At 53.8% G+C, this 13,144-nt stretch overlaps 1 protein-coding gene across 1 annotated transcript in view; it reads right to left on the bottom strand.

Annotated features, from left to right (window-relative positions):
- Nucleotides 1-558: 558 nt before the first annotated feature.
- Nucleotides 559-13,144, bottom strand: part of PPM1B (protein phosphatase, Mg2+/Mn2+ dependent 1B) — a 56,207-nt gene continuing 43,621 nt past the window's right edge. Inside the window, 4 exon segments of the mRNA XM_038751111.1 lie at nt 559-1,540; nt 9,024-9,081; nt 10,902-11,013; nt 12,737-12,854. Coding sequence (XP_038607039.1) covers nt 1,277-1,540; nt 9,024-9,081; nt 10,902-11,013; nt 12,737-12,854 — 552 coding nt within the window. The 3' untranslated portion in view covers nt 559-1,276.

The raw sequence follows: 13,144 nt of genomic DNA, 5'->3' as shown, positions 1-13,144 counted from the left end.
CTATCCACTAGGCCATACTGCTGCTTCTGAGTTGGAAGGAAAATAAATCCCTTTCAAGCCCAGAGTTCGGGGTGATCGAAAGGGATGCCCCCAACATAAGACAAGACAGCAGACCATTCTGGGTGCTGAAAGCAGCAGGCACGTTATTACATCATTTCCCACCCTACCGGACAGTTGCACTTGGGTGTCCATTTCATTACTGTTTTATTTTTAAGATATCCACTGTGATCACTCGTTGGCATCTGTGGGCACTCATCCATGTGGCGCTCAACTGACATCAAAGCTGAATGCTCTGTCGTGAAAATAAAGGCAATCCCCAAAAGGATAAGGGGACTCCAGATATTGCAGAAGGGCTGAAAAGCCAGAAGTCCTTTCCACCTAGGTCTAAGTCTAAGTTTTCCAAGGGACAGAAAAATCGCCACAGCTTTTGCGGCAGTTAGAGCGTTTTGTTGAGTTGGGCCCGACTGGCATCCATTTCCAACCTGGAACAGCTTCCAAAATGCCCCAAACCTCGTGAAATTTGATTCTGCTCTTTAAAAGGGGGTTTAAAAAAAAAAAAGTACACTATACGTAAATTATTCCACATCACACGCTTTATTTAGTCTTAAACACAAGCTTTGAACGTTTCACTCTAAGCACTAGTGTTATAAACATTTGAGGTTACCAATAAACTGCAAACCACAGAAGTATTATACATTTTGCAAAAACCTCTTAAAAATTCAGAGAACACAGGGAAAATCTAAAGAAAAAAAAAACACAAAACCACAGATCCAGGAAGGAAGGAATGGTCAAACAAGTTCTAAAAATAAAACTATGGTCACTGAAAATCTATATACTCCATCGAGCAACCGCATGCAACATGGGCCCAACGGCCTGCTGGGTGGAGACCAGAGCCTGCTCCCGGTAGCCAGGACCGCCGAGGGTCCTCAGAGGGTCAAGGGGAGAACGTGCCCCCCCACCCCAGCACTGGGTGCCTGACTGCGTGCGGCGAGGGAGGGGCTCATCCGACCAGAGGAAGAGGAACCGCGGCCCGATGACGCATCGGCCCGCCCACGCCGGGAGAGAAGCGTCCGCTCCTGGGAAAATCTCAGCTGGCCAAGGGGACCGTCTCCGGCTCTCGGGGATGAAGGGGAAGGACTCCCCTGGAGCCTCCTCCCACCCCCCAGTGTACTGATACCCTCATCGGCCGCTCTCCAAGCCCCGCCCGTCAGAGCCGAGCACCCCAAGACCCCGGGGAGAGGCGAGGAGGTGGGGGGCGGTGACGAGCGGGGGCGCATCACGGGCTGCCTTCATCCTCCCTGGAGCCCGAATCCTGGCCAGGGGTCTCGGGCCCAGGGTGGGCGCCCCCATCAGCGGGGGTAGGGGCCACCGCAGCTGCTGGCGGGGCCGGGCTTTCGGCGCCCTGACCTCTGGCCAGCCGGAAGCTCGCCAGCATCTCCTCCAGGAGCTGGCGGTAGTTGCCCCGGTGGGTAATTCTCATCTGCCTCAGCGCTTCCACCATTTTCCCCTGGGCTCCACCTCGTGCCGCTTCTTCGGGACCCTTCGGTAGGATTCAAGACCGTGGGTCAGTAAGCAGGCGAGCACAGCCCACGGCCCCAACAGCTGGCCCCTGTGGACGACCCACTGGGGACGAGGGTGTCTAGTCTACTCTCGGCCCTACCGTGTCCAGCGGAGAGGAACTCTCCCTCTCTCAGCAGCGGCCCCTCTCACCCTAGGAAGCCCCATCCCCTCTTCTCCCCAGTTGCTGCGGGACTCTCACCACCACAGTAATGCTCTCCGGCAGAGCGGCCAGAACCCCCGACCACCATCGATTTGACCCAGGGTAGACCAGAGCCTTGCAGGCTGCATGGTCATCACTGCAGCGAGGAGTGGGGAGGACTCTGGATCACATGGTGCATAAGTACGCCATTCTGGGCCCCATTACCAGCAGGAAGACCAAATAGGTGATTGGTCAACCAGCTAATGGCAAGGCTGACTGGTGGGAGAGGAAAGGAGTGAGCCTAAAGACCGGCTCCCAGGTCCGGACGGGACCCAACTGTGAGTGGCGACTGGCCGGGTCTGATTGTGGGGGAGAAGGAGGGAGGAAGAAGGGAGCAGTACCCTCTGGAGGGGTGATGAATGACCAACTCCAGGAGCTGGGCAGGCCACGCCTGTACTGGCCACATCAGGGCTACTGCACAATGAGGGGTGGCTGCCTGGCTTCTTTCTTGCCCTTAAGTGCTTGATGGGGAAAAACCAAAGGGTTTCAGGACTCCCTTTGGTGTGCCTGTATGCCATACAGCCAGGCCTGCCTGGGGACTGGAGCCCGCCTGCCAGCTAGGGGGGTGCCCTGTTGCAATGGGGAGGGGGAGTAGAGGAGAGGGTGACGAGAAGGTGGGGGGGAGGGAGGGAGAGCAAGGGAGGGAGAGAGAGAGGGGGAGAGGGGGAGAGAGAGGGAGAGGGGAAGAGAGAGAGAGGAAGAGAGAGAGAGAGAGAGAGAGAGGGGGGGAGAGGGAGAAGGAGGGGGGGAGAGGGGGAGAGGGGGATAGGGAGAGAGGGAGAGAGAGAGAGAGAGAGAGAGAGAGAGAGAGAGAGAGAGAGAGAGAGAGGAGAGAGAGAGGGAGAGAGAGAGGGAGAGGGAGAGGGGGAGGGGGAGGGGGAAAGAGAGAGAGAGAGAGAGAGAGACACACACACACACACACACACACACACACACACACACACACACACACACACACACACACACACACACACACACAGTCTGTCTCTCTCCTCCCCTCAGCCCCTTTTAGCTGCTGCTGGTAACACTTTGGCCAAGCCTCAGCTCAGCCCAAGGAACCAAGTCCCGTGATCCCACCACCGCCGCCGCCGCCCAGCCTGAACTGGCTGGGGGTAGGGGGAGAATAGGGCAAGTTGGGGCCCAACCCCAAACCACCAATGTCTCCCCGTTCCGGCAGGGAGGAGAGGTGGGTGTCAGAGTCAGAGGTGGGATTTTTGTCCAGGGAGCTAGTGGGGAGGCCAGTTCTCCAGTGCCTCTGGTCAACCTGGGGGACCAGCAGCCGTGCGGGCCCCAGGTGGACAAAGACAGTGCTCCGTCAGGCCCGGGGCCCACAGACTAGATCACTACTTCCTGGAGCTGCTCCACGCAGTTTGGGAAGCACTCAAAGGCAGCAGCTTGGCCAACAATTTGGAAGACCATTACTGGAAACCCACTTAATCCCACAGTGAGCGCGACACAGACCAGTGCTGCACTCCCCAACCCAGTGACAGAGATACACACGCACACGGATGAAGACAGAATCAGAACAAAAGAGCCTCCCTCCTTAGTCATTTTTGTAAGCATTTTTTTTTTTTAACGCTCCAGAGCCGTTCGCTGAAACCTGGATTCTAATAACAGCACCGCCAATTCCCTGCTGCTTTGTGATCTTGGGCCAAGTCGTTTCACTTCTCTGGGCCTCAGCTCATCTGTAAAATTGGAATACCTAGCCTCCTTCCTTCTTAGACTGTGAACCCCTTGTGGGATGGTTAATGGGTCTGATCTCATCACCTTGTATCCAGCCCACTGCTTAGCATGGTGCTTGGCACACAGTAAATGCTTAATAATAATAATAATTATGGCATTTGTTAAGCGCTTACTATGTGCCAAGCACTCTTCTAAGTACTGGGGTAGATACAAGGTAATCAGGTTGTCCCATGTGGGGCTCAGTCTTAATCCCCATTTTACAGATGAGGTAACTGAGGCACAGAGAAGTGGCTTGCCTAAGGTCACAGCTGACAAGTGGCAGAGCCGTGATTAGAACCCATGACATTCTCTCAGGCCCGTGCTCTATCCACTACGCCACAGTGCTTCTCTAAATATCACTGTAACTATCCTTAATCTCCCTCCCAAATTTAGCCAAAGATAACATTTGCTGACCTACGAAATACTGAAGATAATTTTTAGGCTTCTGAGAACAACGAAGGCCAAAGAGCCACGGCTGTGGCCCCTGGAAGCTCAGGCCGAGGTCTACACAGAGAGGAAGCTTTTTCCCCCTTCCTTTCTGAAGTAGTATTTGTTAAATGCTTACTATGTGCCAAGTGCTGGGGTAGATACAAGCTAATCTGATTGGACAGCCCCCGGGGGCTCAGTCTAAGGGGAAGGGAGAGCACACTGAACCCCCATTTTGCAGATGAGGAAACAGGCAGAGATGAAGTAAAGTGACTTGCCCAAGGTCACAGATCAGGCGAATGGCAGAGCTGGGCCTAGGGTAGGCCGAGAAGCCGTTCCAAACCGTGTGGAAGTGGATGAATTTTAACATGAGATCAAGGAGCATCCCCCGCAGCGGCGAATGCACTTGGGAGGAGTGGGAAAGGGGGCTTGAGCTTGGCCAGGAGTTCCCGGCTCCCAGCTTGCTAATCCTCGCCAGACTCCACCTCCTGCACCGTTGCCCTGATCACACCACTCCCAAGGGAGCCAAGGTGGGGATGATGGCAGTGTGCCTAGACACTGCCCCCACCTGAGGATCGATTTTTCCAGAAGTAGCTGCCCCCTATGAAAAGTAAAGACAACCCATGCTCAGCAAGTGCTCAAACAAGAGCCCCCATTCCCCTGCTGCCCCCCAGCTTCAGGAAAACCCGGGTCCTACTACATGCCGGGCTCACCCAGACAGAGGGTGTAATCCCTGCCACCTCAACGGCTGTGATCTGTGTCAAAGACCTCCCACAGATCTCATCTCCCCCAGTCAAAAAGCTGGGGGTCGGGGGATGAACCGGGAGGGCGATAATGATGACTGGCGGGGTGGAGGATTTTCCTCGTCACTCCGGGCCACCGCTATGCTGAGATCACCAGTCTCCGCCGTCTCCGCTCAGGGCTCCGGAAGCCAGCCCAGGGGACGCCCATGGGGAGCTGCTGCCTCTGTCTCTCTGATTCCCCTTCTCACCCCTGGCGCCGGCCTCCATTTACTTCCCTTGCTGTTTCGCAGGCAAATACCTTTATGGGGGCTCTTGGGACAAGCAGAAAACCTTTCAGCTTAGCTGAGGAGGCTGCAGCCCCAGCAAAAGCCCCGCAAGAGGATGCCGGCTGGGCCCCCGTCCATCCAACCGCACCAGCTTCCGCGGGAGCCAGCGACAATGCGAGGTTGGGGAAGGGGGGCCGACCACCTGGGCTTCCCGAGTGTACCCGTGTGCCATGGCTGGGAGCACTCCACTAAGGCACACACGTGGGCTTGGGCTCTTGCACATATGCACACCGCCCCCGACCAACCTGCAGCAGCTTATGCAATGAGCTCAGTGGCCCAAGGGCAGAGGGGCTTATCAGCTGGGTGAGTGGAGGGGGTTTGGAGGGGGCCAGAATGTCACCCCACTGCAGAGGATTGCACTGTAGCTCCTCTGATGGCACTGTCATCGACATCACAGGCTGGCACTGAATATGGAACCCTTGCCATCTCCTTCCCTCCCTCCACCTGCCGAGCGGACCTGCCCCCCAACTCCCAAGCTCTAGAGGGCTGCTCCCCCGCTTCCTCAGTTTCCAGCTCCCCAGGCCTCTGCCACGCCCCCCCCCCCCCCCGCCACGCTGGATCCTGGTTTGAGCCGATTTCTCGGGTTCACCTCCACAGTGGGTTCTCGGCGTCTGGCGCATTTAAATGGGAGAAGTTCAATCATCCGCTGCCACCCTCGCCCCTCTCCGGGCTAATAATTTCAGAGGCATAAAGGGATCTGCCGCTCCGTTAATGATTAAATCAATCGTAGTTACAAGCACTTAATGTGTGCAGAGCACTGTACTAGGTGCTTGGGAGAGTCTAAATAACAGAGTTGGAAGACACGTTCCATGCCCACAATGAGCTTGTGCTTTAAGCTCCGGACCCAGCCATTCTAAATCTACAGCAAGACATGGGTGTCCTTTCCCTGGCAGACTTTGGCCCAAATCTGGGCCGTCGGATTCGGGAAAGACGGCGGGAGTCCTCAGCGCTTGGATGTGGAATTTGTTTCAGAGGGGTTCTGACGGACTGAAATCAAGCTGAAAACAGAAGGCCGACCCAGTGGTGATTTCCCAGGGCTGAACTCTGGGGAACTGAGACTTACTAAGATTCATGGGGCTGGAAACCAGACTGGTTACCTATCCCGTCACATCCTCTGGAGAGCCACCCGGCCCGTAGCCACTCCAAAAAAAGCTATGAGAAATGCTCTTGGAGCGACTGGGGGAGCTAATATAACATATGACCGGGCGCGTGAGGTGCGGTTTCTGTCTGAGACGTGGGTGACATCCGATCCGAGCCGTGAGGGGTGGGTGGCCGTTCAGGGCCACTCGCTCATTCCCAAGAAGGCCACCACATCTCACAGGCCAAAGGCAGTGACGCCTCCCGGGAACCTTGCGCTCTGGGAAGCGGAATTAGAAGCAGACAGGGCAGGGATCACAAAGGGGGAGTCCAGCTATCGATAAGAAGCTCTGCTTTAAACCAGGCTCATTTCCTCTAACTCCAAACCGGACTGTCGGTTGCACAGACCGCGACTGAAAACAGCAGTAGCCGTGGAAGTTCAAGCTGACCAAACATTCTGGCAAAAATGCAAACAGATAGAAAGTTTGGAGGCTGTCTTTCGCGGGCAGACCTCATGCCGTCAGAGCAGGTGAGCGAGTGAGAGCATGTGAGCGCAGATCACGCCGTCGGATTACAGAACATGTTAAAAGGACTTCTTGGTTTAAAATTTTTTCAACATAGACGTAGAGAGGTGTTCCGACTCATGCCCACAGTCCAAAGAGAAGCCAAGGGTCAGTCTCAAACTCCACATGGTTTCAGGTCTGCGGAATTATTGTATTCTGCCCTAGGGGACACAGGCCCTCTGTGGGTTTCTTTTTTTTACATTGATTCGTTAGGCATTCACTCTGGGCCAGGCACTGTACTAAGCTCAGGGGTAGAAACAAGATAATCATGTTGGACACAGACCCTGCCCTACACAGAGCTGAGAGTCCTAATCCCCATTTTACTGATGAGATAACTGAGGCACGGAGAAATTAAATGACTTGTCCAGGGTCACGCAGCAGACAAGTGGCACAGCCGGGATTAGAAATCAGGTCCTATAACTCCCAGGCCTGTGCTCTATCCACTAGGCCATATTGCTTCACCGTTTTCTCCAAAAGAATCATCAGTTGAGATTTCTTTGCAAGACATGCCATTCATCAAGTACTCCAAATCTTAAATTCTCCATTTAAAAAAGTTGTATAAGCAACTGGTGTATTTTATCAGGCCAGTTTAATTCTGGCATACCAGATCTTTGTACAAAAGACATTGGCAACTAAAGGCACAGTAAACGCGACATTTGCCGGGAAGAGCTTTTTGAATTTCGTGGCTTAGCATACACTTAGTAAACATCTGGAGAATTGTTTCTAGGGTTTCTCACATAGCTCAACTCTCAATGCCTTTGCCAGAGAGCACCTCAGACTGACGGCTCTTAAAAGGAGCACGCGGCCACAGGGGAAATTCGGGGCCATATTCAAAGATCCCCCACTGGGAGTTGCCCAGGATGGGAAATAGGGTGTTTTTGGAACTAAATCCGGCTGCTGTTCTACGTTACTCCACGAGCAGTGAAGACTCATTGTGGGCAGGGAACGCATCTACCAACTCAGTTCTATTGTCCTCTCCTAAGTGCTTAGTACAGTGCTCTGCACACAGTAAACATTCCATAAATAGCACTGATTGGAGACAAGTTCTTCATCAGGAGACCTGAGTTCTGGCCCCGGCCCTGCCAGCGACCTGCCGGGTGACCTGAGCGGAATGACCCAGCCTCCTAATACATTGAGAAACGTGAGGACAAAATCATAGGAAAAACTGCTGAAGCGCTAGGGTGGGGGGGAGAAATAAAAATTTTAGGCATTCTTCTGATACTGAAGAATTTTCTTCTCCCTCTAGAATGTAAACTCATTATGAGCAGGGAACATGTCTACCAACTCTGTTCTGTTGTCCTCTCCCAAGCACGTAGTATAGTGTTCTGCACACAAAAAGCAATCACTAAATACCATTGATGGATCAAACATAGACTTATATGTTGACAGAATTTGTATGCCCCACTGTTCTTCTGCCAAGTGGATAAAACTGACTCAGAGCCAGTTAGGAGAAGTGGAAAGCAGGCATGCCTTCAAGATGGCACCACTGGTCTTAGGGACATGAAAACCAGGCCAGCCATCGACCCAATCTACGTGAGCCAGTGGCCACGCAGGGAGGCTCCACTTGCCATCCTCCAACCCACCCGCCCGCTCCTTTGTTGGAGGCATCTTGTGAGCTCTGTCCCCAGAGCATTAAAGCACATGCAGATTCTGCTCGACCGGGGGCTTGGGGCAAAAGCCCCATGAGTTCTGGTGAACCCTAGTGGCACCGCAACCTGCGCCGCTTCACGCTTCAAACTGTAGGCTTTCACTTCTTCTACCAGACACCCAGTGATGCCCGAGAGAGCCTGGCACCACTTCCTCTGCTAAATGCTGCATTGCTACTTTCATACATGTAGAAAAACACACTAGAATGCCGGCCGCCCAAACTTCTTGAAAGTGAAGGTAATGCATCGGTTTGGATCTTCTTAATTCATACCTTCCTTCATTGCATTTTCATGACACCCCATATTCAAAGTTTTACATCGCCTGTGTGTTTTTACATCGCCTGTGTGTTTGCCCCAGTTAACTGGCCATGGGGGTTAGCTAGCCAACTGGGCCAGATTAATACCGCCACATAAGGATTGATCTTCTGTGCCATTTGAGGAAAAAGCAACTTTTTGTCCCAGTCAAGCACATAACATATACCACTACAGGTGGTGAATTTTGCGGTGACTCCGATTTAAATGACTCCCTCAATGTCACGGTATTATGATGATTTGGGGGTAAAAAGAGATAGGTTGGCTAAATTCTTCAGTCACGGAGGAGGAAACTATTTCTCTGACAGCTTTGAGCTCTGAAACATCTGGACGTTCATTTGTCATCATAGATCCCTGAATCCTCCCGAAAATATCCCCCTCTGGTTTTCGTGGGCTCGCAATCCCCTCATCAACGGCCACTAGAGCTTCGAATGAAAAGTGAAACTCACCCCGTCATTCTCTCTGTGCGGATTCAGTCGATTATAAACAGCTTCAATAACATTGCGCCTAAAAAGAAAGAGAGTCTTGCTGTAACAGGAGGTTTTAGAAATGAGGGGCAACATGTCAGTCAACCCATCAACGGCAGTTTTGGGTGTCTGCTGAGGGCTTGGAGCTCGGGAGAGAGCACCAACCGCCAACAGGGAAGCTGATTTGCAGGTTAAGAACATTCCCTCACACCCTCCAGCTCGGGGCAGCCTGACAAAGTAAGCACTTAAATGCCACTGAAACTGTATCTACCTAGCCTGATACTTTGCCATTTCCCCTCTTAAATTTAACTGTCGCCCCGTCAGACTGAATGTTACTCGAGGGCAGGAATCATGTCTACCAATTCTATTGTACTGTACTCTCTCAAGTGCTTAGTACAGTTCTCTACACTCAGTAAATGCTCAATAAATACCACTGACAGATTGTGCAGTTGAGTGCCGGTGAGCCTCGCGCCCCCGCAAGTTTTCACGGCAGAATTCTGGCCATTTCCTGTGACTCACGTAAATCAGTACAGGCCATCACGCGAAATGGCGTCTATGGCTCCAGTGCTCTCAGACCAGGTCGGGTTTCCTGGTTCCGAGCTGCTCAAGTGGCTGGGGAAACATTACCTCCCGTGAAAAGGAACTCACAAATCATGTTCTCGGGAAAAACAAACCTCACTCTCTTGACATAACCCAGCACTCTGTAAAGATGAGGGCCTGTCACCTGGTCCTGTCTGCTCCCTGCTTCCCCTGCCTAGTCCTGCCGAGGTGGCTGCCGTGCTCGGCAAGGAGAAAGGGTCCCCATTGTTAGCGACCCTCTCATTCCACTGGTTGCCCATGGTGGCTCCGATCACGTCGGCACCCAGTGAAAAAGAACGAGTGGGTCTGTGCCCACACTCCAACGCTGGCACGGACCGGCCAGGAGGTGCCTGCCGACTCCGCTCAGGGGAATGTGGAGGGATGGCGTGAGGGGCCCGGGGCAGCTGCCCGGAGAATGAGGGGAGGCTGGGGCGGATGGCGAGCTGCTCCGGTTAGGTTAGGACTGGGCTGTGGACCGAGCTTCTGGCTAGACAAAGGGGAGGAGCTCGACTTAGTGTGCTTCCCCTAGGGGCCTGGCTGCAGGAAGCAAAACTTCAGGGACACATTTGCAATAATGGCCAGCACGTCCAGAGACAAAAATCAGTGGAATTGCTAAACACATTACTGCACCTCCATCTTGGCTGCAGCCAGGTCCGTTCAACCACCTACAGGCCTTGCCAGGGCGATGGGGAAGTTCTGGCTTCTGGAGCCCAGCCCCCTTGATGTTACCGTGCTCACTTTCCCAATCAGAACTGCATTTAGGAACCGGGATGTGTTCCTAGCTGGGCCTTCAGCTGGGTCGCTGCCCACTGAAGGGATCCCCTGAATCCGCTTGTTTTCGGCCCAGTTTGGGCAGGCACAGGCCCAGCCGGCCCCGGCAGGCCCATGCTCCCCTCTCCTCCAAACTGGCGCGCCACCCAGGAAGACAGGAGATCAAGGGTGGGGGCATTGGGGGAACGGGCCCTGCCCCCCCCCCCCCATTCCCAGGAGTGGGTTTGCCCAATACCCACAGCGAGCACACGCACCCTGGTAAGGGCAGAGCACAGCTCCGTGTCCAGGCTGGAAGGACGGTGCCTCTTCACGAGCCATAAATGCGTGTCGAAGCCAGGCCCAGTCAGTTAGTCAGTCAATCGTATTTATTGAGCGCTTACTGTGTGCAAAGCACTGTACTAAGCGCTTGGGAAGTCCAAGTTGGCAACATATAGAGACGGTCCCTACCCAACAGTGGGCTCACAGTCTAAAAGGGGGGGGGGGGGGGGGAGAGAAGGCCCAGGTACTTACTTGCCAGGAAGACCGCCCCCTGGTGGTAAATTGGGGATATTTTCGGCAGACAAGATGCGCATCACATGAGCGAGATCAGGCATTCCTTCCTCCCCGGACTTCTCCATAATTTCTGTAGGTTTTCACAGAGATCTTGAATTATTAACACGACCAAATGAGTGCGGAAGCAGAATCGTAAATGCGTAACCATTTATCTTTGTTAGCTGAGTAGAAGGAATGCAGGGGCGGGGGGGGGGGGGTAGTCAAAGCAAATATTGGAAAAAACTGACTGAAAGGGCTTGTTACTCAAAAGTTCTTGTGAACATCTTTCAGGAAGGGGCCAGGGTCCTCAAACAGGGCCTTTTGGCCATTTTAAGTAGCCCTAGTATAGGCATATGCTTCCTCACATGCAGCGCCGCTCTTAAAAAGCCCAACACGGCAGAGAAAATATTCCAACATCTCAAAAGATTTAAGTAGAAAAATGCAAAATCCCTGTTCTTAAAACTCAAGCACCTGACTAGCCAAAGTGCAGAGGGCTGGGAGGCAGGAGACCTGGGTTTATTCCCAGCTCCGCCACTTGATGCAGTGTGACCCTGGGCAAATCACTTCACTGGGCCTCAGTTACCTCATCTGTAAAACAGAGATTCAGTACCTGATCCCCCCTCCCTCTTAGACTCTTGAGTCCCACGTGGGAAAGGGACTGTGTCTGATCTGCTTACATCATATCTATCCCAGCACTTACTACAATGCTGGGAAGGTGGTTTTATGCTAAAAGAAATAACACAATATAAGTATTAGACCCTGGGTCCTTCTGGCTCAGGACTAGGTCTCCCAGAGTGGCTACAGGGGACCCTCTGATGAAGTTTGAGGGGAGCCCTTCTGGACTTCCAAGCCCCTGGTAGGGACGGACAATCTCTCAGCACTCCCCATCCCAACCCTGATCCAGGGGCCCTCTATGTTAAGGTATTTGCTTCCAGCGCTTAGAACAGTGCTCTGCACACAGTAAGCGCTTAACAAATGCCATTATTATTATTTGCTACCAGGCAAGGCAACCAGGAGGACCCCCCGGCGGGCCTCTAGACCTCCGGGAGAAGACGTGAGAAACTACGCAAGAGGCAGAGAAATAGATGGGGAAGAAATAGGTTTTCAAACTGGACCTCAAGGCTACGCTCAACCATCATCATTGTTCCCCACCTGCCTAATTCTGAAAGGAGCACCGTTTCTCATGGGGTGGGATGATTAGGGCCCCTAGGACCTCACTTGGGAAGCTGCTTCTCTTCCTTCCCCAGGACCCTTTGAGGGCCCTGGCGGCCTGAGGTCACCAGCCCCCTCCTCTGCCCAACGTGCCCCTGAAGAGAGGTCTTCCCAATCCTCACCGCACCTCCTTTCTAGGGCAGGGGACTGAATCGCCGCCAACTCCTGCCCCACTCCCTCCTGGGCATCCAGTGAATCTTGCGAATTGCTGCTTTCTCGGCCACTTCCCTGGCCCAGTTCTCGCCTCTGTTCCCTGCGGGCCCTGGCCACTTCCCAACGGGCCCAGTGCCTCCTGCTTTTCTCTAGCTTCTCCCCCCAACCCCAAAATGACCACATTGCTGCGCAACTGCTGGAACCCAGGGGGTTCGGCTGCCTTCATAACCCGGCAACGGACCCCCACCCCTCCTCTCTACCAGCAGGCCACCGTCCACCAGGTCACCTTCTTTCCTCCACCCACCCGCCGGGGAGATTCTGTTCCTCTTGCAAAGGTCTAGAAGGTCGGTTCCTTCACGTGCCCTAGAAGGGGACCAGTGGAAAGGCTCTGCTGGGTTTCGCCCAGCCCAGACCGACGCTGGTCGAAGAGACGGGACCCGCTCTCTTACCTTCAACCCGTAATTCCAAATGCTTATCCAACTCCACATCTTTTTTCACTGCCTCCTCCGAGACCTTAGGGGCATTGGAAAAACAAACTAGTACAATGCTCATGTTATCCCGACTTCCCTGTGAAGTGAAGAAGAGGGAGGGAGGAGAGAGTGAGAGATGTGTCATTCCCCACTCGACTTTCTCACTGCCTGGGCAATGGCCGTCCACTTGGGTCCCCCGGCAGCCCTCCCGACCCCCAATCTTCCATTTTCCTCAGAGGGGGCTCACGGTTGGCCGACCGGACGGTGAACCTGCTTTCTCATTTGCGGTTTAGACTTCGCATGGCCCAGATCCAAGTGACCCTGGAGGACACGGCCCCAGGCTGGAGTCCGGATCCGGTGGTGGTGAGGCCCACAGAGCCGGGGTTA

Source organism: Tachyglossus aculeatus, chromosome 9, assembly GCF_015852505.1.
Source record: "Tachyglossus aculeatus isolate mTacAcu1 chromosome 9, mTacAcu1.pri, whole genome shotgun sequence".
In the NCBI taxonomy this organism is placed as follows: Eukaryota; Metazoa; Chordata; class Mammalia; order Monotremata; family Tachyglossidae; genus Tachyglossus; species Tachyglossus aculeatus.
Note: the sequence above shows the minus strand (reverse complement) of the source record. Positions and strands in the feature narration are given on the sequence as shown.